At 35.1% G+C, this 25,660-nt stretch overlaps 1 protein-coding gene across 1 annotated transcript; it reads right to left on the minus strand.

Annotated features, from left to right (window-relative positions):
- Positions 1-18: 18 nt before the first annotated feature.
- On the minus strand, positions 19-25,406 carry LOC129748781 (cytochrome P450 12b1, mitochondrial-like). Its single transcript, XM_055743524.1, has 7 exons — positions 25,151-25,406; positions 14,491-14,734; positions 14,315-14,431; positions 13,008-13,164; positions 12,829-12,944; positions 12,607-12,757; positions 19-186 (listed from the first exon to the last, which is right to left on the minus strand). Exons 1-7 carry the CDS (start codon positions 25,356-25,358, stop codon positions 55-57), a joined length of 1,125 nt encoding a protein of 374 aa, XP_055599499.1. The 5' UTR covers positions 25,359-25,406; the 3' UTR covers positions 19-54.
- Between the last annotated feature and the right edge of the window lie 254 nt (positions 25,407-25,660).

Consider the following 25,660-nt stretch of genomic DNA (forward strand, 5'->3'; position numbering starts at 1 on the left):
TCGGGGGTGCTATGCGCATTCCCTCTTTGATGCAAGCCCCTCAGATACGGTAGGTTACGCATGTTTTCCACCGTCAAGGGTGAATCTTTTCGAGGTAAAATGGTGCGAAGCTCTTCCCGGAGCTTCTGTTGTTTTTCGGGGGTTCGTAGCTAGGCTGTGTAGAATTCCAACGGTGGCTGACGATGTCTGGAAGTAAAATATTTACGATGAAGATGTTTTTTCTTCACAGCATAAAAGAGAAAAAGTTTTAAACTTAACGTCGTGTGCTCAATTGATATTTTTTAATGCCAAACATATACCCCTAACCACCATTTTATTGTACCTGTCAAGCAATATGAGTAACTACATGAAGATGTTCAGATAAACTTAGGTGCACCACAAGGAAGTGTTTTGGGTTCGTTGTTTTATAAACTGTACATTTATGACATAAAAATGACATTTCCTTTTGAAGTAGTTATTATTATTAATTTATTTATTTAAAGGAGAATTTAACGTCTAAGGTCATTCTTCCCCTGCAAACTTAAATCTATTTAACATTTTATATTCGATCATAAACTTGGATTTTTTTTCAAAAACTTAATTATCTTATCTTCATTTTGAACATTGTTATTCAGTACAAAAGTTTATGTTGTTCGAAAGTCCTAACTGTTCCCTAATTTCATCATATTTTGAACAATTTGTGATAAGGTGTTCGATGGAATTCTCGACATCACAGGTCTGGCATGTGTTGTCTGATTTGTCGAAGAGATGTTCTTTGGAGATCCTAGTATGACCTATGCGGCATCTGGTTAGCACCACTTGTTTCTCGGCGGTTACTTCGATCTTTCCATACTTCGGTGTCTTGTTTAACTTTCTCTCAGACTATTGTTCCTCAATCCAAACCACATTGTTCGGAAAAATTCGTAGTAGTTCGTGCTTGGCCCACTTTATTACATCCGATGCAGGGATTGGTATTGAACGAAATTCACCCTGCCCCTACCCTCGGTTAGCTCTGAAGTCCGCCATTTCATTTCCTTTAATCCCACAATGACCAGGTATCCAACAGTATGTAATTGGTTTATGTACTGAGATCAACTCTATCTTTTGAATGTACGGATTTTGAGATTGACCAACTTTCTAGAGCTTGTAAACCAACTGGCTGAATCTGTAAAGACCACCGTCTCTGATGATGAATGTGCACTTTTTGTTGCTTCTAAAAGAGCTGCAGCTTCTGCTGAGAATATCGAGAACTGTTGAGGGACCCGTTTTGACGAATGCCAATCGATTCCAACCACTGCAATATCCTGCACTATCCTCGCATTTCGATCCGTCAGTATAGAGGGTTTCATGTTGGTGATATTTCGTTTCCTACAATGGTGTTGAACAATTGCCTTGCTTGGAAAGCTGGTTGTCCGACTTTGAAAGATTTTTTTCATACTCCAATCGACTTGTGGAGTTGTGGAGTTCCAAGGTCTCGGACCAACACGAGCTGTGGGGAGGGATTTGGGGAAGATTTTTTGCAGTCAAGTTGTTGAAAATGTTATTGGCACATTCTAGGATTTTTGAGTTTCGTTGGTTTCTTTTTTTCGGAAATTTTAATAGCCCTTGAAATTAAAAAAATGTGTACTAGCTCTTAAGAAATCTGGTTTACCGTTTTCAACAACCAAAGAGATAACAGGAGATGTTTTAAATGCTCCTGAAGCGATGCGCCCATATTGCGTTATAACACGGTTCTAAGCGTTGAAAGTTACCCATACTGTAGAGTTCCAAGCCGTAGAACAATTTTTGATAGTACAACAGCAGTACCTATTTGCGATAATGTCTTTCTGCACCCATAACCTTGATAATGAAGCGAGAAAATTAAGCCGGTTTTTAACTTCCCTTCTTGTTTCTTCAACATGTCGTCGGTAGGTTCCTTTGCTATATATGTATACACCCTAACACTCGTGCGGATTTTACTCTGTCAATGACTTCTGTGTTTATGGATAACTCAGGTAAATTTCTCCATCACTTTATGTTTTCGTAATTTGCAGTAATGAAGCGTTTTAGTTTTCCGAGCATTAATTTCAAACCCAGATTTTCTAGCCCAACTCGAAACTTCGTCTAAGCTTTTTTGTAGCTTGCGCCTGATGATTGCAGTCTTTTTACCCATACAAACTAGTACAATATCATCTGCGTAGATTAAGAATGATGTATCTTTTAGGTTCAGATTATTGATAGGATCAACGGCCAATAGAAAAAGTGTGACAGCTATCACCGATCCTTGAGGGACTCCGTTTTCCTGATATCTCATATCAGACATACTACCACCAACACACACTCGAAATTTGCGATCAGATAAAAAGCTATTAATGAACTCATTCATATTTCTCCCAAGCTGTAGTTTGGTGACTTCATTCAGGATTGTTGATCGTTTCACCCTATCATACGCTTTTGTTAAATCAAGAATTGCAATTTCGCCATGGTCATGTTCCTCTTCAATCTTCGATAGTATCTCCCTCAAATCGCTAAAATAAGTTGAAGTTCCTCGTCCAGAACGGAACCCATGCTGTCGACTGGAAAGGAGGTTATTAGATTCTAGGTGGGTAGTTAATCGATGATTAATCATTCGTTCATACAGCTTGCCTATACAACTCGTTAAAGCTATTGGGCGAAATGAATTTAAGTTTCTTTGTCCTTCTGATGGTTTAGGGATCGGGATAATCGTTGATATACGCCACTGTTCTGGAAAATCTCCCTTCTTCCAAAGATCGTTGAATGAGTCGAGTAAACATTGTTTACAATGTTAGAGGCAAATGATTAAGCATAGAGTAACTTATCATGTCAGGTCCTACCGATGTGCCGTGACATTTGTCTAGAGCTCGAAATAGCTCACTCAGTGAGAATTCTTGATCAAGTGAGGATGGATTGTTGGCTTGGTTATCTGTTTGGTTTTTGGTACTCTTCTGTAGGGTTATTGGTTGAAGTGTAGTTAGTTGACGACGAAGCGTTCGCGAAATGGTCAGCGAATTTATTTGCAATCTGTGTTGGGGTCGTCAATAAAATCATCATCAACAGTGAAAGCGCAATTGGCTTATTGGACCTTTTACCACATAGCGAGTTGAATCTCTTCCACATCAGTGAAATTGGAGTTTGAGGATTGAAGCTGCTGGCAAAATCTTGCCATGCTTGCTGTTTTGCAAGATACAATTTCTTTCCTGGCCTGTTGTCGTTTCTGTCGGAAAAGGGACATCGCTTCTATTTTTCAGAGGGTCATTGCTGGGTAGCTTTTTGGCTTTTCTAAGAGCTTTTCGCCGTTCGTTTATTGCCATTTTAACAATTGTCGTTCCACCCAATGAACACTTTTGGTTCCACATTTCTGACTGGTTGCAGGTATAGCAGTTTTGGCAGCTTGGAGTATTTTTTCAGTGATTTCGTCAACGTTGAGGGTTCATTCTAGCAGGTATGCTTCTGTTCAGAATCTTCTCAAAAGCTTCCCAATTAGCATTTTGATGCAGCCATCGTTTGAACGTGAGATGTATTGGAATAGGGGGAATCTAGACCAACTTTTATTGCATATGATCGTTTCCCACAGGATCATTTTCTACAGTCCATTGGAAGCGTGTGAACAAGTGCGATTGACACAAAAGTGACATCAATAGCAGAGGAACTCCCGCGATGTTCGTCAATACGAGTAGGTGATCCGTCGTTTAAGGCTATTAATGCATTATTTGCCGCCCATTCGGCAAGAATGTCACCTTTTTTATTAGATTGCTGATTATCCCATGAAAAGTGTCTAGAATTAAAATCACCGGCCAGAATAACGTTTGAAGCTAGATTGTGTAACAATGGTCGAATTTCTTCCTGTAGCTCATGGCACTTCATTTGCTCAACATAAATAGATACAACGTCGGCATTGATGGGCGATTTCAACCGTACACCAACTGCGTGGATACGGCTCTGAGGAATGGTCAGTGGGCTGTGTGAAATAGATTTTAAAACCCCGATGGCAGACGTTCCTTTTCCACTGGGGTGAGGGGCGGTGAAGGAAATACCAGTCGTAGAAGCTTTTCAGAAATCTTGATACCTTATCTGTCATCATCTCTTGTAGGCAGATTACCGAAGGGGGATTATCGGAAATAATTTTCTCTAGCTCGTTGTAGTTGGGCCAATACCCGCGTATGTTCCACTGTAACAAGAAAAAACGAGAGGATTTGTTCGAATTGTAAAAATAATGTACGTCACCTGGCGAACCCAGTGGTCTACTGGGTCCGGAGTTGATGACATCGCGTTGTTTAAGTTTAGAGATGGTTCCATAGAATATTCCGGGTCGTGCGCTGAGGTCATCATGGTTTGTCGGTGTTGAAATCTGGTTGTTCTCCATTTCAGTTTCAGTCGTCGGATGAAACATCGCAGTACATGCTGGAGGTATCCTCGCCGTAGGTTCTCTGGTGGTTCAGGATCAGTCGAGTGGAGTTTCTTGGGATTTCGCTTCCGTCGCTTTTGAAGAATTGCCAATAACACGCTTTCTGCTGACACTCCTCGTTCCGTAATGGGAGCTCATGGTTGTTTGGCTACTTTGCGGTAATTGACTGGGCAACTGAGTGTGTTGAGAGTGAGGTTGTTGGTTGTTGGATGTTTGCAGTTTTTGTCTAGGTGTATCTTTCGTGGACAGTCGTTCCTTTGGTGTACGAGAAGGTTGTGGGTGGTCTTTGATATGAGTGGTTTTTCTCAAGGCTTCTATTTCGTTCCGCAGTTTCATAAGCTCTGTGCGAAGCTCAGCGATAGTCATTATCATTCTCAGGTTGTTTCAGTCGTTCTTGAACTACACTAGCGAAGGTATCTCGTTTCCATGTTTGGTTTATTTCCATCCTTGCTTCATGATACGTAACTCCTTTATTTACTTTCAGGCGGATCACCGCTTCTTCCTTTTGAAAGAAGGGACAGTCGCGGCTGATCGGTGAGTGACCCTCCTGTTTGCAATGCTTGCAAAAAATAACGGCTTCACATGTTTCAGTTTCGTTTTCTTGGTGTTCTCTAAAACAAGTAGAACAGATGCCTTTGCTGGTGCAGTTCTTACTCGTATGCCCGTAAGTTGCGCAGCTGCGGCAAACGAGTGGCGATGGGTAATACGGTCGCACGCTGATGCGTAAAAGGCCAAATCTTACGTACTGGGGTAAAGTAGTAGCGCAAAAAGAGATAACAAGAAGTGGGGTGTTTTGAAGTTTTCCGTTCTTATCTTTCTTTTTAATTCTACGAACAGCGCTTACTCCCTGCGATTTCAGTTCCTCTTCAATATCTTTTTCGTTCATTGACATGGTATCGGGGTCGTATATAATACCTTGCACAATGTTCAACGTGGGATGTGGAACAACTTCGATGCATGTTTGATCACTTAATTGTGTCATTTGAAGAAGGGATTCTGCTATTATAGGTGAGTAGGTACGTAGCACATATCTAGCGCCACTCGCTTCCTTGACTGCTTCAACGTATTTGACATTCTCTTGTCCAATAGCCTTTCCAACGGAGTGCCCAATCAGAAAAGGGTTCTGAGGGAGCGGAGGGCGTGTTGTGTTGTCGTTGTCGGTTTTAGGCTTCATCCTGAGTTGAAAAATACGCATAATACCATCGTAGTTCTTATTCCTCATAAAAACAGGAAGAGTACTTTGACCTATGTCCGGAGGCTCTTTAGCTCGTATCTCGTTTGATCCCGCCATTGCGGGTAGGAATTGTGCTCTTCAGAACAATTGAATAGTGGTCACTCACGGCGTGGATAAAGAACAATAGCGACAATTTGTCTTCCAACCAAATATAAACTTGAAACTAGAACCGTTGATTATCGGACAATTAAGCAGTATTTAAATAATATTTATGTTAATTGTCGAAACGCGATCGTAGATTTATCGGTTTCCACAAAAAATTTAACCTCCTTCCAGAAAAACCACCAGATATTAATCGATCACTCGAGACAAAGAAATCGCCGTGTGAATCGAGTCACTACCCGATTAGAACTGAATATTGAAGTAGTTATGATTTGTAGCTCGTATACAAGAAGCAAAAATGATGATTATCGGAAACCGCAAATTCGGAGGTAGTTCAAACTTATCTATAGATAGTTGTGCAGTCGGAAGAGAACCTTCGTCAAGTCATACAAAAGATGACAAGCTTAACTTTGTAGCTCAAATCGACTATAACTATTGAGAAGATTGCTAGGAACAATGCAGAACTTTGCCAAAATAAACTGCGTGAAATCTGTTACTGTGCCACACTTTCATTATTGCGCTACGATATGACTTCATGCATCAGATATACAAACAAAGCGGCTTCAGAGAATACAAAACAAGACAATTCAAGTAGGTACCTAGTGCTACGATGTTCGGTCAGTAAATAATTATCGAAGTTGCTGGAAGAACCGGGACACGTCACCTTCAACATAACCGGAACATTTGTTGAAAACGCAGGTTTCAATGGTGGAATAGAGTTATCCTTATTCAGGTTTTATCTTCAAGTCATTCAAATAGAACTAACTACATTAGCGATAGCTATTGTCTCACTTTTCTCCACTTATATTCCCTAACCGGGAAAGTACTCATTTTTCAGTGAGTAGAAAGAGATTATAACTCATTATCATCTGCCAACACTACGATGTAACTGCTAGCCACAAACATGATTTAGCATCGGGTTGTGTGTAAGATGATGACATTTGTACCGTGTACATTATCATCAACCAATCGTTTTCAGCAACCATCCATTGCGAATTGGCACAAGGCTAACAGAACCATAAAGAACTGTTCCGCTTCTTACGATATCCCTAATGAATGCATACTTCACGTCCAGATGCTTTATCCGCTTTGCGCGGATTTTGCCCTCACATTAACGTGAAAAGAGTGCTAATCACACACCAATTCACTCAGGAAATTTGATAACCACAAACCTTCCTTGACTTCATGGCAAAGAGCTTCCTCCCAAGCTTCAGTCGAAGAAAGATTGACCGTCTGCTGACGTTTCGTTGACCACGAAATAAGATTCCCGAAGATCATGTGAGCGTAGTCTGATACAGATCTTCGATCATCGGAGTCGTTGGCAAAATCTGCATCTGCATATTATATGATTGGTTGCAATTTCGCGTTTCTGCAGAATACCAACGCGCCGTATCTGTCGTACCTCGAAGGTATCACAGATTACGCTGCAGGCCTTTGCCAGTGCCTATCCGCCAAACTAGCCTCGCTCGGTGCGCTAACCGCAGCACAGATATCTGGGCTCGGAGATTTCGCAAGATGTTGTAGTAAACCGATCAATTCTTTGAACGGTTGTTCGGTGATAACCACATCATCGCATCGTTTAGCTTTCTCCAGCGAACGTTCTTGTCAAGCGGCTTGCTTGCGGATTTGCAATCGACCATACCAAATTGCTGCAGAACCTTCCCAGCAAACATGAAATCGTATCGGAAATGATAACTTAAGGCGTTTACAGTGGTGTTGCAATTCCAACTGCATAGTGAAAAAATCGTATAAAATGTCGTCTGAAGTCACTACAAATCGGATATGATAGAAAGTCCGCCATGTTTGTAATTTATTAAATGATTTTGCTCCCGCGCGGACTACAAGTGACGAAATCATCCTCATGTTCTCACTTCAACCAGCAGGGCATCCAGATGGCTAAAACTCATATGGGATTTGAGTAATATTGACCAATAAGAGATCTGAAAAATATTGTTGGTGGCAATGACTTCAAGGCTATGAGAGCAAAATCTCGGAATACTCTCGGGTAGAGTGAGCTCATGTTGCCGGCGGGTGAGTTTCTCGAGTCGGTGTAAGATGACCTCTTCTCCAGAAATCAGTAACGAGTAAAGGCTGATGTCAATTATGCCTCGCCACGCTGTCCAAGGGGTTACGCTTGAACACGATTACCGCCTGGGGATCTGACAAGACAGCCAACAACATTTTGCGGAACATTTTTGTTCCATGTAGGCCACTACGATCAGTAGTTGAACTATTGTGTTTCAGGGTTGCCAATATTCTTTTTCAAAATTCAGGGAACTGGTGAAATAAAAATCATGCTACGGAAGTAACGGAAATTTCGCTCAAAGTGATGACCTTTTTTTGTCATCACTCCACATTTTCACTTCAATATGTGTTGTGAGCCTACTTGGTTGAAAAATTATACGCAATTAGAGCAATATTGATTCCCTATAGAAAGACTTCCTTTAATTCCCTTTTTAAATAACAATTTAAGAGAATCTTTTGATTGCTTTGATTCAGCCGCATTTTCATTTTTTAAATTGCAGCAATGGTACCTAATCCAGTTCTTTACTACCCATTTTTTCATCACATTCGCAAAAAATCAGGCAAAATCAGGCATATTTTCAAAAATCAGGGAAATTCAATGACTTATCAGGTTGTCAGGCAGAGCCTCGAAAAATCAGACAATCCCCAAAAAATCAGGCAAATTGGCATCTCTGATTGTAGTACTTCCCCCGCGTTACTGTAACCGACAGTCATCGTTTTGAATAATGGTTTATCCTTTTGAGATTGCTGTTTTGTTGGAACATATGCCAAGATGCCAATACTTGGCGTGGTCAGCATTGAGTTCACCCGGATCATGCGTTCGGATGTTTCCCCTTCGTCACCACAAGCTGGGGCAATATGGCGAAGCGCACATGTACAAACCGGTATTGGTACTTCATGAAGCATCCATGAATAACGTAATATGGAAGTCCACTTCACCGTGTCTTCTTCCGATCCAGCTCTCGATGTGCGGGATTACACGATGGGCCCATTTTCCTCTCGCTTATCTGACCCCACAGCTGCAGTCAATTGGACATCGAGTCCTCATTAACGAGATCACAAACGCTGGGTTTTGTCTTTATTGTCGTAACAACAGACATTCTCCTCTAACACATGGGACATGACGCCACTAATATCCACTGATAATCCGCAGGATCATCAAACGCTGAACGCTGCTAAATCTCTGCAGGCTACACTGTCTTCCCTGGGCCTGCCTCCAGGCTACCGCACCGTTCTGCAGGATTGACGTGGTCACGCTTGTTAGTATCCTCCTCTTGCAACTACGAATTGCCGAGGAGTTCGACATCATTGCCTCTCTTATACACACGTAGTCACATGACTCGCAATGCTATCGTTAATCATCAACCCTAGGTACCTAATTGCGCGTTTGGACACGAAATAACACTGCCTGTCCAACTACAATGGCACCTGTGAGATGGTGGTGAGATCAGCACCATCTAGGTAGCTGAACCTCAACTGTCGAGGAGCCTCTCACCAAGAGGACTACTTCTTCCATAAATCCTACGAGTTCAGCTTCCTATGGGAGGCTCATTCATAGAAGCACGTCATACGTGATATTCCACAGGACAAGGCCAAGACCCCTGTGGTACAACCGCCGAAACCTCTTGTGTCAGTATGCCCTCGCCGGTCATATACTGCAGTTGGCGATTGTGGAAATAACTTTCCACAAGACTGTACAGTAGACTGAGTCGATTTGGGGTCATTTTGGAATTTCTCAAACCCTGGGGTCTTAAAAGCTTCGTTTTGGTCCAAAACTCATCCATGATTTTTTGCAAAAATTTTAAATAACGCTTACATGAGTAAATTTGAACTTTTAGGTTTGTATGGGAAAATTGAATATTTTGTACTGAAAAATCAACATCACTCTTGTTACGTCTGTAGAACCGAGCCAGCTTATGGTTTTTGTGCCAATTTTAAAAATTTCCAAATGAAATTTTCCGCTGAACAATTTTGTCGAAGACCGTAACTTCATATCTTATAAGAAAAAAAAAGTTATTAGCTGTTTAACAGGGGTATGTCTTTTCGCATTGATTAACAATAAACTCAGATGACCTCACTGCTTGAGCCTCGTAAGTGTTCCATGGAAAGTAGTCACGCAATAGCTCGCTAGGCACTCTGCAGGGATGTCAATTAAATTTATTGTTTATCAGTGCGAAAAGACATAACCCTGTTAAACAGCTAATAACTTTTTTTCCTAATAAGATACGAAGTTACGGTCTTCGACAAAGTTGTTCAGCGGAAAATTTCCTTGAATAAATTTATAAATTGGCACAAAAACCATAAGCTGGCTCGGTTCTACAGACGAAACAAAAGTGATGTTGATTTTTCAGTACAAAATATTCAATTTTCCCATACAAACCTAAAAGTTCAAATTTACTCATGTAAACGTTACTTAAAAATTTTGCAAAAAATCATGGATGAGTTTTAGACCAATACGAAGCTTTTTAGGCCCCAGGGTTTGAGAAATTCCAAAATGACCCCAAATCGACTCAGTCTACTGTACAGATATGTCGGGACCCTCATTTGGATGAGCGACGACGCAATCGTTATCCAACTGACGCTGTTGAAGGCTTTCTTCACGGCCACAGTGACCACCGCACAAAAACGGAGCCCTCTCCTCTTCGTTAGTCAGACTCTGTCCACTATCTCAATGACAGAGCGGATGGCGTCTGAACAAATCGACCGGTACGCCGATGGGTTTCCTAGAGGCTTACCCGTTTTAGGCAGAAGGACTTATTATAAATATCAGGGAACAACCGTTCCGTCACATATCGTAGCAATGATGACCGGAACATTTCAGGAAACTCCCTGATCGCGGTCATCACTGCGACGTTCGGAATGGCTTTCGGTCCGAGGGACTCCCTTCATTGGAGAGGCTTACTCGAAATTTTTCCACCGTAATCGTCTCTTCTATGCTGGTGTCCCAGTCGTACGGGACTGTTGGCCTGCGGGTAATACCGTGCTGTGGTGACAACTCACTGATTATCGCTCTCAATTTGTCTGGGCACGTTTCAGGTGTCGCACTCCCACTTTTCGTTTTGGCCATGACTATCCGATAGGCATCGTCCTAATGGACAGTCGTTGGCGTCTCGGAATAGTTTTTTGAAACGTGCACTTTTGCTTGCATTGATGGCCCTCGCGCTTGTGAAGAGTGGTCTAAGCTCCGCTCTCTCTTCTTGGGTCCTTGCGTTCTGCATCCTGCGCCTTGCTCCTAGTATGTACCTAGTCCTTGCCTACGCTTTACGCTTGGCCCTTCTCGTCATCGCAACATCGCAAACGCGAGCTAGTACCCTGTTCAATCCTTCAGCGGACCGGTTGTCCAGGTTCCTCCCCAATGCACACCTTGACAAATACGTTCTGGTCAAATTGTGTTGTCTTCCAGAGGCGTTCACCTGTCCTAGACTCTCGTCTACCTTTCCGCGTACTTGAGCCCAAACAAAAGCAGATCGCGAAATGATCGCTATGCGTGTAGGCCTCGCTTACCATCCAATAGCGACCCTTTCCTCTACCTACGCGTTAAAGTCGCTCTAACGATGGGGCTTCTCCATGTAAACACCTCTACGATCTTATCAACCATGATTCTAAGGACCATTTTGGGAGAGCATAGCAGCTACAGAAGTAGATCCCGTTAACTTTGGCTTTCACCATGCCTTCGTTTCAAGCGGCACCACCTCTTGTATGGGGAAACCACCTATTACCCATATCACGGCCAGTTTAGCGTCATCCGTTACCTAATTATACCATCCGAAGCTCTACAATATGGATCTGTCAATTGCGTGATGTCCAACTTTTCCACAACCCCGACGCTCATTAGATCGGTTGTCCGCTATGGGTTAGAGACGTGGATATTGCATGAAGAGGACCTGCGCGATCTCGGAGTATTCGAGCGACGAGAATTTAGAGCTAGCTTTGTCGGCGTGCAGGAGAACGAAGTGTGAAGGTAAACTCAAGCAATAAAAAGTCGCGTTTTTATTTAAAGATGGTGCTCCGAAGTATAAATTTGGCTGAAAAAATGATTGACGGGAGCTTCAGTTGTCTCATATCACATTAAAGTTACTCAGGAACTTCAATCGCCTTTTGAAAGGTTGAAATATCGATAACAGAGCTTTTAAGTGCTTTAAATACAACTTCTTTAAGAAGGTCGATAACGAATAATGATTAAGCTTCTATGAACCCTTTTTAAGGGAAATCTGGTTGCTTGGGAGGGTAAAACCACGAGCTCGCGCGACACTGCGGCGGACCCAGTATCAAAAAGGAGGCGAAGACTGGTTGATTAGACCTAGTGGAGCGTGAGATGCCCAAAATAATCAGTTTGAGAAGATGACATGAATTGATCTGTTAATCTACAGAAACATATTTTATACAATGGATTTTATAATGTTAGAGGATAAATGAGAATTGACTTGGACCATGAGGAGGCCATGATCACTGGATTTTTATGCATTATTTTTTCGCCAGTTTGAAATTGCATTAAATGGATAATAACGGTGAATAAGTGTTGCCTAAAACCAATGAGGTACAAAGAATGGTGACGAACAAACACGTACACTATTCCAGAACTCGTTATTCAAAAAGAAAAATGTAAAAAAAGCCTCGCCCCTTGCCATTATTTCTATGTATCCTCGGCGAGAATCGTAAACAGCAGTTGGCAATGATTTTTTTTCTCCTCTAGTCTTCGCTGTTGGTTGTTTGTTTGAAAATGCAACTGAAGTCACGAATTGTCATGATTACTATGTTTACCAGAAAAAAACTTTTACTAGCACTTAGCAAGAGATTTTCATCGCCACCTGAGATATGTCTACAGGTTGGCCTAAAACTGTTTACAACAAATGTATCTTACCGTATCAACTCCAGCCATCAACATATCGACGGCCATCACAACGGCCACATCTCGGTTCACTTTCAGCAATTTCTCAAGAACACTCAAGTTTTCGGTTGTTGGATTTTGTCCTAATCGTTGAATTGCTTGATCGACCTTCTTCATGACAATGCTATGAGAAACGAAAAAAAATAACAAATCACAGTAATCCGTAAAACACATTTTTGACCAAACACATCTTACTCTGTCAACTCATCCATGATCTTAACCATTCGTTTGAAGTTGGGTGTTTTGTAAAGTTTCCACAGTGACGGTTCTATATCGAGCTTGTATATGAGCACAAACAGTTCTCTTAAAAGCTAAAAATTTTGAAAAAAAATTAATCACAGCGTGTTAGAAGTTGTTAAAAGAGGCATACTAACATCGACCATTTTTTCCGTTTCGGGAGACCGACTTTCATTTAGTACTCCAAATCGCGTATCCAAGGCAATGACCCCAATGGTTTCCAACGCCCAGCGGTTGAGCCACATGTTGAAATCGGAAGGCAGCTCGTTTTTGGCGTCTCGTATTCCTTGCATTCTTGAAAATAAATTTCTTAAGTTTAAGAATTCATTGTTAAAGACAATATATAAGTACTACACAGCAAAAACAAGTGTTGCGATATTACATCAAAAACGTGCACATAACTCGAGTCGCTAAAGGTATCTAATATTACATTGTTTTGATGTACCAAGCAACTGAACGTTTTGGATGTAAAAAAATACACTAAATATATGTAACGCAGTAGACAAGATCGAGCACAGAGGTAAAATACAACTTGTGATAAGATTACTAACGTTATCCATTTTTTTTTTAATTTGAATAATTTCCGATATGTTAAAACAAATTCGACAATTCAAATTAGAGATTCTTATTTTAAGCTTTTACTTATGTATGTATAATGATAATGGATTCAGAAAATTTTATCATAGAAAATCAAACCATTAGAAACTAAAGCGATAATTTTATTCCATGAATAATAAGACAACCTGAAAATTGAAGGATGGAAGCATTAGAATGGATTCTATTACAACTGCGTCGGTGAACCTTTTAGTATCCTGTTGAAACGTTCGATCATATCCTTTATTCTACCTTCAGCATGACATTCACACGCGAAAAAAACACTGATTGACAATGTTCCGTATCCGACAATCTGTCCCTTTGAAGGCCATTGGTCAGATAACCTCGCAATTGCAAACGGTGACAATCCATTTCTGTAAACATTAAATGAAAAAGTTCACAGGGAGAATAAAAAACTGAACGCAGAATACTCACCTCAAATACAACCTGTTTTTATTTTCTTTTTTCCGGAAATCTGTTGTATCGCTGATTAACGATGGCCAAAATTCCTGAAAGAGCAAAATTATGTTAAGAAATTATCACCAATAGTTTTGCTTAGATGTATTATCAATATTGATATGACTTACCAACGGAGCCAAATCCTTCTGAGCTCCACAATCCGGTTTCAACTTTCCGACACGAAAACTATTTAAAATGTCAATTGGAATAAACATTGACTACTTGATGTAATACCACATAGTAAGTTGGAATATTACACAACATGACGTGTTCGAATTGTGTACATCGTTTGGATGTAATATTTTAAACCGAAATCAATAAAAATGCATAGGTTGGCTAACATCCTCATAATTTACATCGTCCAACGTTACATTTTTTTTTGCTGTGTAACATTTTCACTAAATCCATGGTCACTGCATTCACTTTCTCGATGTACTGCTTTACAGTTTTCGGTTGCATCAGAACGGGATTCACCACACTTCGGAGTAGCTGCCAATCTTCTCCTTGTCTGTAACAAAAGTTGATTTTTTCTAGTGAAAAACTTTAAAACTTTAAAAAAGAACATACTCAGACACCAGACCTCCCATCTTGAAGACATGCGGCCTCATCACCTTCCGATAGTACACGAACGAATCCAACGCCTGGCGGACGGGCCAGTGACCCTCGGTTCGGAACAACGTCTGATAATCGTCAGCCGAGTAGCTCATCAGAATGTCCGGTCGACCGAAGGCCGCCGGAAGTTTTATCAGATCACCGTAGTCTGCTCGCAGCCGCCTGTGCATTTCCGGCAGTGTTGCATTGTAGTAACGGCCTGGAGAAGGAAACTTTTATTGGCGATTTAAAATGTAACTAACAAAGTATTAATACGTTCGTCACCTGGCGTCACCCACTTAAAAAATATTCAGTGTTAAACGTGTTAAAAAATATTCAAAATCCTACCACCCGGAGCAAACCTCCTCAACATTGTCCACAACTTGGGACCGGGAATTTTCTCGTAGAGATGTGCATTGGCCCATTCATCAGCGAAGTTATTCGTAGAAGAGACATCTTCAGTCGATTGAACTTGAACACTACGGAACCGTATCGAAGCTACCGGTCTAAAAGGCAAACAGCGATTCATAAACAAAAAATGTTTACGGAACATTGCAGCACGAATAACGTTGATTTTCACAATCCACCTCTAGCAATACAGCAAAGCAGTATGCCCGAACAGTTTCTGAAGAAGGTTCTGAACCAGGTACCTGTTATCATTTCGCCAAGGGAACGCTGACTGATAACGACAATTCCAACGATGGATATCAATTTACTTTCACCGATAAGAGGACACGAAGAAACAGATTGTACGATGCTGTTGAAATCTGCGATCGAACGATTGTTGTTCTGAACAACTGATTTGGTGAATCATTTTCTTTAGCACTTGCATATGTAAAATCATTTTGATACCTGAATTTTCATTGCACATTTTTCAAAATGAAAAGCTGATTATTTTCAAATTGATTTAGTCATAAATATGTCTCATTCCTCTGCATTTCTCTCGTACGCTGAAGCAAGGTAAGAGTTTATTTCACGCACTTTGATTAGATTAATTCTATTATTCGTATTTTCGTTTATATTCTAGCAATCAGTCTAGGGTGAATTTTTAATAGATAGGTAGATATTTCATGGAAGATACTAATCAAAACTCTATTTCTGGTGGCGGATGATTAACACTCTGGCACAAAGCTGTAATTCCAGGACCGGTGTTGGTATATTAAAATAAAATGTGTATATGGATAAGATGAAGGATATGCAGAAAATATACCAAATTTAATTAAAAATAAAATAAATTAATAGTTGTATTCGAAAACAGTGAAGGTAAATTAAATAAATTTACATGGCAACTTTTGTTATTTTGTCAACACTAGGCAAACAAACAAAACATAGTCAGTCATTGATCTATTCGTAAAATCACGATAAGCGCAGATATTAAGGCTACTGCTGTTGATTGTTTTGATTTGGCCTTCCGGTGGAATAAGACGGAATTGTTCTGTTATGTTTGGATTTGGCTTTCCGGTGGGAAAAGGCGGAATGGATTTGGAAGCACAGACTTTCAGGCAGCTTCTGCTGATTGTTTATTTTGATTTGGTCTTTCGGTGGATAATGACGGAATTGCTTTGTGAGCACATATTTTCAGGACTGTTGCGGCTAATTGTTTGTTATGATTTGGCCATCTGGTGAAAAAAGACGGAATCGGCTTAGGAAGTGCAGATTTTTAAGGCTGCTGATTGTTTGTTTTGATTTGGCCACCTTGTGAAAAAGGACGGAATTGATTTTTGAAGCGCAGATTTTCAGGCAGCTTTTGCTGACTGTTTGCTTTGATTTGGCCTTTCGATGGAAAAAGATGGAATTGGCTTTGGAAGCGCAGATTTTTAAGGCTGCTGTTGTTGATTGTTTGCTTCAACTTGGCCTTCCGGTGAAAAAAAAACGGAGATGGGTAAGAAAGTACAGATTTTAAAGGCTGGTGTTGCTGATTGTTTGTTCCGATTTGGCCTACTGGTGGAAATGACAGAATTGGCTTTAGAAGCACAGATTTTTAAGGATGCTGCTTCTGATGATTTATTTTGATTTGTATTTTAAGGCTACTGCTGCTTTTTGTTTTGCATAAGCTCTCTTGTTGGGTAGGCTGTTTCTAAGAATACTTTCGAATTATTCCGGCTCTGGTAAACAGAGACTGAGTGATAAGAAAAACACAGCTTGAGAAAGCTGCAACAAAGAATGTTTTTTCGCGGATTGTTCTGGCTCTGGTAAACAAAAGCAGAGCGACAGGAAAACTACAAATTAGAAGGCTTCCGTGAAGAATATTTTCGGATGGAATGAAGAATATGCAGAAAAAAAATAATTGAAAAGCTTTTGTAGAGAATGGAATGTAGAATTGAGATGGGGGATATTTGGGATATAAAATTTTGTGTTTTAGGAAAAACAAAAGTCTGTAAAATTAAAGATTCGATTGAGAATAGAGTTTAGAAAGAATGTAGAGATGAGATGAAGGATATGCAGAAAATAAATCAAATTTAATAAAAAAATTAAATAAAATAATAGTTATATTTGGCAACACTGAAGATTAATACTATTTTGGCAACACTAGGCAAACAAACAAAACAAAGTCAGTCATTAATCTTTTCTTATGAGCAACAGACGTGACTTAGTGAATCTCTAAGTTGAGATTTGTACAATCACGACAATGTGTTTCTAAAAATAAATACAAAATTAAGCCGAAATATTTGGAAAAAAAATTGCTGGATTCAGCAACCTGGATTGCTGATAACCAGCAATTTGAATTGCTCAAATAAACCCTGGTTAATCACACGGCAGCCATAGTATTGTAAACATTTTCTCGTAGAGCATCCGTGCCCGAGTTTTAGCCGGCATTTTTGTCATATTTGTCATTTTTGTCATTATTGTCATTTCTGTCATTTCTGCTATTTTTGTCATTGGTCTTTTATCATTTTTGTCATTTTAGTAAATTATGTTATATCTGCCATTTTTGTCATTATTATCATTTTTATCTTTTTTGTCATTTTTGTCATTTTTGTCATTTTTCTCATATTTGTTATTTTTGTCATTTTTGTCATTTTTGTCATTTCTGTCATTTCTGTTATTTTTGTCATTTTTGTCATTTTTGTCATTTTTGTCATTTTTGTCATTTTTGTCATTTTTGTCATTTTTGTCATTTTTGTCATTTTTGTCATTTTTGTCATTTTTGTCATTTTTGTCATTTATGTCATTTTTGTCATTTTTGTCATTTTTGTCATTTTTGTCATTTTTGTCATTTTTGTCATTTTTGTCATTTTTGTCATTTTTGTCATTTTTGTCATTTTTGTCATTTTTGTCATTTTTGTCATTTTTGTCATTTTTGTCATTTTTGTTTTTTTTTGTCATTTTTGTCATTTTTGTCATTTTTGTCATTTTTGTCATTTTTGTCATTTTTGTCATTTTTGTCATTTTTGTCATTTTTGTCATTTTTGTCATTTTTGTCATTTTTGTCATTTTTGTCATTTTTGTCATTTTTGTCATTTTTGTCATTTTTGTCATTTTTGTAATTTTTGTCATTTTTGTCATTTTTGTCATTTTTGTCATTTTTGTCATTTTTGTCATTTTTGTCATTTTTGTCATTTTTGTCATTTTTGTCATTTCTGTCATTTTTGTCATTTTTGTCATTTTTGTCATTTTTGTCATTTTTGTCATTTTTGTCATTTTTGTCATTTTTGTCATTTTTGTCATTTTTGTCATTTTTGTCATTTTTGTCATTTTTGTCATTTTTGTCATTTTTGTCATTTTTGTCATTTTTGTCATTTTTGTCATTTTTGTCATTTTTGTCATTTTTGTCATTTTTGTCATTTTTGTCATTTTTGTCATTTTTGTCATTTTTGTCATTTTTGTCATTTTTGTCATTTTTGTCATTTTTGTCATTTTTGTCATTTTTGTCATTTTTGTCATTTTTGTCATTTTTGTCATTTTTGTCATTTTTGTCATTTTTGTCATTTTTGTCATTTTTGTCATTTTTGTCATTTTTGTCATTTTTGTCATTTTTGTCATTTTTGTCATTTTTGTCATTTTTGTCATTTTTGTCATTTTTGTCATTTTTGTCATTTTTGTCATTTTTGTCATTTTTGTCATTTTTGTCATTTTTGTCATTTTTGTCATTTTTGTCATTTTTGTCATTTTTGTCATTTTTGTCATTTTTGTCATTTTTGTCATTTTTGTCATTTTTGTCATTTTTGTCATTTTTGTCATTTTTGTCATTTTTGTCATTTTTGTCATTTTTGTCATTTTTGTCATTTTTGTCATTTTTGTCATTTTTGTCATTTTTGTCATTTATGTCATTTATGTCATTTTTGTCATTTTTATCATTTTTATCATTTTTGTCATTTTTGTCATTTTTGTCATTTTTGTCATTTTTGTCATTTTTGTCATTTTTGTCATTTTTGTCATTTTTGTCATTTTTGTCATTTTTGTAATTTTTGTAATTTTTGTCATTTTTGTCATTTATGTCATTTATGTCATTTTTGTAATTTTTGTAATTTTTGTAATTTTTGTAATTTTTGTATTTTTTGTAATTTTTGTAATTTTTGTAATTTTTGTAATTTTTGTCATTTTTGTAATTTTTGTAATTTTTGTAATTTATGTAATTTCTGAAATTTATGTAATTTTTGTAATTTTTGTAATTTTTGTAATTTTTGTAATTTTTGTAATTTTTGTAATTTTTGTAGTTTTCGTAATTTTTGTATTTTTTGTTATTTTTGTAATTTTTGTAATTTTTGTAATTTTTGTAATTTTTGTAATTTTTGTAATTTTTGTAATTTTTGTAATTTTTGTAATTTTTGTAATTTTTGTAATTTTTGTAATTTTTGTAATTTTTGTAATTTTTGTAATTTTTGTAATTTTTGTAATTTTTGTTATTTTTGTTATTTTTGTCATTTTTGTCATTTTTGTCATTTTTGTAATTTTTGTCATTTTTGTAATTTTTGTAATTTTTGTAATTTTTGTAATGTTTTGTAATTTTTATAATTTTTGTAATTTTTGTAATTTTTGTAATTTTTGTCATTTTTGTAATTTTTGTAATGTTTTGTAATTTCTATAATTTTTGTCATTTTTGTCATTTTTGTCATTTTTGTAATTTTTGTGTTTTTTGTAATTTTTGTAATTTTTGTAACTTTTGTAATTTTTGTAATTTTTGTAACTTTTGTAATTTTTGTTATTTTTGTGATTTTTGTAATTTTTGTTATTTTTGTAATTTTTGTAATTTTTGTCATTTTTGTCATTTTTGTCATTTTTGTCATTTTTGTAATTTTTGTAATTTTTGTAATTTTTGTAATTTTTGTAATTTTTGTAATTTTTGTAATTTTTGTAATTTTTGTAATTTTTGTTATTTTTGTTATTTTTGTTATTTTTGTCATTTTTGTCATTTTTGTAATTTTTGTAATTTTTGACATTTTTGTCATTTTTGTAATGTTTTGTAATTTCTATAATTTTTGTCATTTTTGTCATTTTTGTAATTTTTGTGTTTTTTGTAATTTATGTAATTTTTGTAACTTTTGTAATTTTTGTTATTTTTGTGATTTTTGTAATTTTTGTAATTTTTGTAATTTTTGTAATTTTTGTAATTTTTGTAATTTTTGTAATTTATGTAATTTCTGAAATTTATGTAATTTTTGTAATTTTTGTAATTTTTGTAATTTTTGTAATTTTTGTAATTTTTGTAATTTTTGTAGTTTTCGTAATTTTTGTATTTTTTGTTATTTTTGTAATTTTTGTAATTTTTGTAATTTTTGTAATTTTTGTAATTTTTGTAATTTTTGTAATTTTTGTAATTTTTGTAATTTTTGTAATTTTTGTAATTTTTGTAATTTTTGTAATTTTTGTAATTTTTGTAATTTTTGTAATTTTTGTAATTTTTGTAATTTTTGTAATTTTTGTAATTTTTGTTATTTTTGTTATTTTTGTCATTTTTGTCATTTTTGTAATTTTTGTAATTTTTGTAATTTTTGTAATTTTTGTAATTTTTGTAATTTTTGTAATTTTTGTAATTTTTGTAATTTTTGTAATTTTTGTAATTTTTGTATTTTTTGTTATTTTTGTAATTTTTGTAATTTTTGTCATTTTTGTCATTTTAGTAATTTTTTGTAATTTTTGTAATTTTTGTAATTTTTGTAATTTTTGTAATTTTTGTAATTTTTGTAATTTTTGTAATTTTTGTAATTTTTGTAATTTTTGTAATTTTTGTAATTTTTGTAATTTTTGTAATTTTTGTTATTTTTGTTATTTTTGTTATTTTTGTCATTTTTGTCATTTTTGTAATTTTTGTAATTTTTGACATTTTTGTCATTTTTGTAATGTTTTGTAATTTCTATAATTTTTGTCATTTTTGTCATTTTTGTAATTTTTGTGTTTTTTGTAATTTATGTAATTTTTGTAACTTTTGTAATTTTTGTTATTTTTGTGATTTTTGTAATTTTTGTAATTTTTGTAATTTTTGTAATTTTTGTAATTTTTGTAATTTTTGTAATTTATGTAATTTCTGAAATTTATGTAATTTTTGTAATTTTTGTAATTTTTGTAATTTTTGTAATTTTTGTAATTTTTGTAATTTTTGTAGTTTTCGTAATTTTTGTATTTTTTGTTATTTTTGTAATTTTTGTAATTTTTGTAATTTTTGTAATTTTTGTAATTTTTGTAATTTTTGTAATTTTTGTAATTTTTGTAATTTTTGTAATTTTTGTAATTTTTGTAATTTTTGTAATTTTTGTAATTTTTGTAATTTTTGTAATTTTTGTAATTTTTGTAATTTTTGTAATTTTTGTAATTTTTGTTATTTTTGTTATTTTTGTCATTTTTGTCATTTTTGTCATTTTTGTAATTTTTGTCATTTTTGTAATTTTTGTAATTTTTGTAATTTTTGTAATGTTTTGTAATTTTTATAATTTTTGTAATTTTTGTAATTTTTGTAATTTTTGTCATTTTTGTAATTTTTGTAATGTTTTGTAATTTCTATAATTTTTGTCATTTTTGTCATTTTTGTAATTTTTGTGTTTTTTGTAATTTTTGTAATTTTTGTAACTTTTGTAATTTTTGTAATTTTTGTAACTTTTGTAATTTTTGTTATTTTTGTGATTTTTGTAATTTTTGTTATTTTTGTAATTTTTGTAATTTTTGTCATTTTTGTCATTTTTGTCATTTTTGTCATTTTTGTAATTTTTGTAATTTTTGTAATTTTTGTAATTTTTGTAATTTTTGTAATTTTTGTAATTTTTGTAATTTTTGTAATTTTTGTAATTTTTGTAATTTTTGTAATTTTTGTAATTTTTGTAATTTTTTTAATTTTTGTAATTTTTGTATCTTTTGTAATTTTTGTATTTTTTGTAATTTTTGTAATTTTTGAAATTTTTGAAATTTTAGTAATTTTAGTATTTTTGAAATTTTTGTTATTTTTGTTATTTTTGTCATTTTTGTAATTTTTGTAATTTTTTGTAATTTTTGTAATTTTTGTAATTTTTGTAATTTTTGTAATTTTTGTAATTTTTGTAATTTTTGTAATTTTTGTAATTTTTGTAATTTTTGTAATTTTTGTAATTTTTGTAATTTTTGTAATTTTTGTAATTTTTGTAATTTTTGTAATTTTTGTAATTTTTGTAATTTTTGTAATTTTTGTAATTTTTGTAATTTTTGTAATTTTTGTAATTTTTGTAATTTTTGTAATTTTTGTAATTTTTGTAATTTTTGTAATTTTTGTAATTTTTGTAATTTTTGTAATTTTTGTAATTTTTGTAATTTTTGTAATTTTTGTAATTTTTGTAATTTTTGTAATTTTTGTAATTTTTGTAATTTTTGTAATTTTTGTAATTTTTTAATTTTTGTAATTTTTGTAATTTTTGTAATTTTTGTAGTTTTTGTAATTTTTGTCATTTTTGTAATTTTTGTAATTTTTGTAATTTTTGTAATTTTTGTAATTTTTATAATTTTTGAAATTTTTGTATTTTCTGTTAATAATGTCATTTTTGTAATTATTGTATTTTTTTTAAATTTTTGTAATTTTTGTAATTTTTGTAATTTTTGTAATTTTTGTAATTTTTGTCATTTTTTTTTAATATTTGTCATTTTTTGTAATTTTTGTAGTTTTTGTAATTTTTGTAATTTTCAGGTATCAGAATGAGGGTAGGCTTAATAGCGGCACGTTATCCAAACATACGGGAAAATTGTGCCTAGCTTTTTTTTTATCCAAGATTTCATCATTTACCTGAGAAACCTGAAAAACCTATAAAAGGAAGAAATAAATTCAATCTATTTAAGATGGCATAAAGCCTTTCCACTAGGGATTATTAGCATTAAAGCTCTTTTCTACATTCGGTAAGGAATGATAGAATGTTTTTTAAGTTTGATTTCTTAAACTCAGATTCGCTTAAAGCGTAAGATCCCAGAGTACGAAAACGTAGTCTGGCAAATGATGGACAGTTACATATAATATGGAAGGGATCTTCCACATCTGATTCACAACTACCGCATACTGGAGATTCAGCACGCTGAATGTTGTGCATGTGATAGTTGAGTTTACAATGACCGGAGAGTGCTCTGATCAGGATGCTGCAATGAGCTTTACTTAAAGTTAACAAGTAACTCGATATGATTGGAGATGGTTTTTCTAAAAATAATTTTGTTTGGCGACAAATGTTCAACTCTTCCCAGTATCGTTTATGCTGGTTAGAGGACCAAGTTTGTATTTGGTTTCTGAACCAACATGGCGATATTGGGACAGCCGGCTCTGGTCCGTAAAATTCCTTTTCCGATCCAACTCTGGCGAGTTCGTCGGCGCACTCGTTTCCAAAAATTCCCTTATGTCCGGGTACCCATAGAAGGTTTAATCCATTGCCTTCAGCAAGTTCTTCGATTGCTTTCCGGCATGCGATTACCAGTTTTGATCTAGAACTGGAAGCACTGAGTGATTTGATAGCTGCTTGGCTATCTGAACAGAAATAAATTGTTCTGAACATAATCTTCTTTTGAAGTGCAATTTGCACTCCATACATAATAGCATATAGCTCAGCTTGAAAGACTGTACAATAATTACCTAGAGGTTGAGCATGTTCTATGTTCAGCTCGTGACAGTAAATTCCTGCACCTGCACGGCCATTTGATAATGAACCGTCAGTATAGAATACAATATGAGAGGACATTTGGTCCTCTACGAAACCTGATTACCATTTTTGAGGAGAAGGAAATTTGACTTTAAACCCCATGTAGGGAAAACTACTCGAGAGTGTTAAATCGTTTGGCGCTAAATTAAACTCGTTTAATCTAACTAATCAGGCCACACATTTGTATAGCTCGATGATCTTTCGATATTTCCTGACAGCCAGAGACCAACTGCCTGTAGACGAAAAGCACATGAGAAGGCTTCCTGTTTTAGGAACAAGTGTAGAGGTTTGATAGAAAACAGAGCTTCTAGTGCTGCAGTAGGAGTTGAAGTGAACGATCCGGACATCCCTAAGAGACACATTCTTTGAAGGTGATTTAGTTTTGTCCGAACTGTTGCAACTTCTCCTCTCTGCCACCACACTAGACACCCGTAGGCCAGAATTGGTCTTACTATTGTGGAGTAAATCCAGTGAATATGTTTGGGTTTGAGTCCCCAGTTTTTCCCGATTGCACGTCGGCATTGTCCGAAGGCCATGCATGCTTTTTTGATTCTGAATTCGATGTGGTCTGACCAGTTTAATTTGGAGTCAAGAATGACACCCAAATATTTAACTTGATCAGACACGGTGATTTCGGAACCATAAAACAGCGGAGGGCGCACCCCGCGGGTGATACGTTTTTTAGTAAATAAAACAATATTAGTTTTGAGAGGATTAACTGAAAGTTCTACATGAGAACACCATCGTTCGACAGAGCGCAGAGCTTGTTGCATTATGTCAAATAATGTGCTTATGCACAAACCTCTTACCAGCAGAAGATAATCATCTGCGAATCCATAAGTTGGTATTCCACGGTCATTGAGTTTTCTCAACAAGCCGTCTGCAACTAGGTTCCACAGAAGAGGTGATAGTACACCTCCCTGTGGGCAACCACGTGTGCTAACTTTTGTAATTTTTGTAATTTTTGTAATTTTTGTAAATTTGGTAATTTTTGTAATTTTTGTCATTTTTGTAATTTTTGTAATTTTTGTAATTTTTGTAATTTTTGTAATTTCTGTTATTTTTGTAATTTTTGTTATTTTTGTAAATTTATTCATTTTTGCAATTTTTGCAATGTTTTTAATTTTTGTAATTTATGTCAATTTTGGCATTTTTGTCATTTTTGTAATTTTTGTAAATTTTGTTATTTTTGTCATTTTTATCAATTTTGTCATTTTTGTATTTTTTTTAAACATTTTAACGTAGATGGAGATCTGATGAATTCTGTTTACACCCACTGAATTTCTGTTTGATTGAACTACGGTTTTGAATGTGTTGTAAAAAGGGTTCACTCGACCGCTGAAATGTTTGTTTGGGAATTATTCAATGGCAAACAGTCTGCCAATGACAACTACTACAATACTCATTCGCATTTGATCACCCTCAAGTCTCAACATAATCCACGCGATTCAACAAACACACCGTTAGCCTGGCTGAAATCAGCTGATTCCACTAACATACAGACTAGCATCACGACATGACAAGAGAAAATGAAAAAAAAACACAAACAAACACCTTACCTCCAGGAGCAAAACCGCGAAACATCTGCCAAACCCCCGGGCCGGGTATGTTTTGATAAGGCAACGCATCGGACCAGCCGATTTCACGGGCACTTTCCGTTAAAGTTGATGGTTCTAACTGGGCACTTCTCCATCGTTTTGAAGTCGATAGTAACAACACTTCTTTTCCGGTTGAAAGTTCGGTAGAACGAATAAAATAACGAAGCATCTTTCCCTTTAATAATAATAATAATCCACCCGTTCAATGTCGTATCGTATGCGAACGCACGGCAAACGAAACGCTAAACACAACTGAAGACGAAAACAAGCGTTCGCTCTACGCGCACGCTTGAAAGATGAACTGATGTGGTGCTAATAATAGGCGGAATGCGAACGCCGCCCGTTGAGAATGGATGAATACATGTTAGAATAATTTTTTTTTTCACCAAACCTAAACAGTCAAGTAAGTGTAAAACTAAAGTTTCGGCAACACTGTACAATTTTTCAAGTACGCTTTGATAATGAGCTTCT

The sequence above is a fragment of the Uranotaenia lowii genome, chromosome 2, assembly GCF_029784155.1.
Source record: "Uranotaenia lowii strain MFRU-FL chromosome 2, ASM2978415v1, whole genome shotgun sequence".
NCBI classification, from domain to species: domain Eukaryota; kingdom Metazoa; phylum Arthropoda; class Insecta; order Diptera; family Culicidae; genus Uranotaenia; species Uranotaenia lowii.

Bases quoted from the DNA above. Each gene is read 5' to 3' on its own strand.
- LOC129748781 (XM_055743524.1), bottom strand. From the start codon at position 25,358: ATGCTTCGTTATTTTATTCGTTCTACCGAACTTTCAACCGGAAAAGAA. The intron at 13,165-14,314 runs GTTACACAGCAA...TTTATTTTCAAG, and splicing joins ACCATGGATTTAGTGAAAAT to AATGCAAGGAATACGAGACG. The intron at 187-12,606 runs GTAAGATACATT...TTTTACTTCCAG, and splicing joins TGATGGCTGGAGTTGATACG to ACATCGTCAGCCACCGTTGG.